Here is a 612-nt window from a genome sequence, read left to right on the forward strand (position 1 = left end):
ATATATCTACATGCAATAAAAGCTAAAGGTAAATCATTCGAATTTCTATAACATGATTACATCAAAAATTCTTCAAAGCATTTTCTGTAACTGAATTAGTCACACCATCTTTAACAAGTATGCAAGTAACACCAAGCTTACCTACGTCAACAATATTTCTGTGTTCATCGTCGAAAAATATCATATCTTTATAATCAACACCTGATGCTTTTTGAATTCTGAAAGGAAATTACAGCACATGAAATAAATAAAGATAATTGGAATTGAACGAGGCTCCATTTGAGACTTACTTAGAGAAGTGAGTTACTTTGCTTCCTGGATAAATCTCCTTATATTGGAAATATTTGTTCCAGTCAAACAAATTCAATAATTGTCTAGCACCTTCAATTTCTGAGGTACGTGATGCTACTCCTAATTCATACCCTTCTTCTGATAAACGTTTTAAAACATCAGGTACTTCTTTGTAATACCTTATTGTCTGACCCTGAGAATCTACCACGTCATTCCCTTTCCTTAAATAAATTTATAAAGAACTTTATTGCAGTCAATACATATTATATTTTCTCAAAACTTACCTTCTGAAGGGAGGAGTGACATGAGTATCGACCCAGA

At 32.4% G+C, this 612-nt stretch overlaps 1 protein-coding gene across 1 annotated transcript; it reads right to left on the reverse strand.

Annotated features, from left to right (window-relative positions):
• Nucleotides 1–6: 6 nt before the first annotated feature.
• LOC108631147 (magnesium-dependent phosphatase 1) lies at nt 7–607 on the reverse strand (the record flags this gene model as incomplete). Its single annotated transcript, XM_018034882.1, has 3 exons — nt 7–218; nt 291–512; nt 576–607. Coding segments are annotated over 3 exons (411 nt in total), but the record flags the coding sequence as incomplete, so codon positions are not given.
• Nucleotides 608–612: the final 5 nt, after the last annotated feature.

This window comes from Ceratina calcarata, unplaced genomic scaffold (genome assembly GCF_001652005.2).
Source record: "Ceratina calcarata isolate Rehan_Ccalc_2016 unplaced genomic scaffold, ASM165200v1 scaffold8121, whole genome shotgun sequence".
NCBI lineage: Eukaryota > Metazoa > Arthropoda > Insecta > Hymenoptera > Apidae > Ceratina > Ceratina calcarata.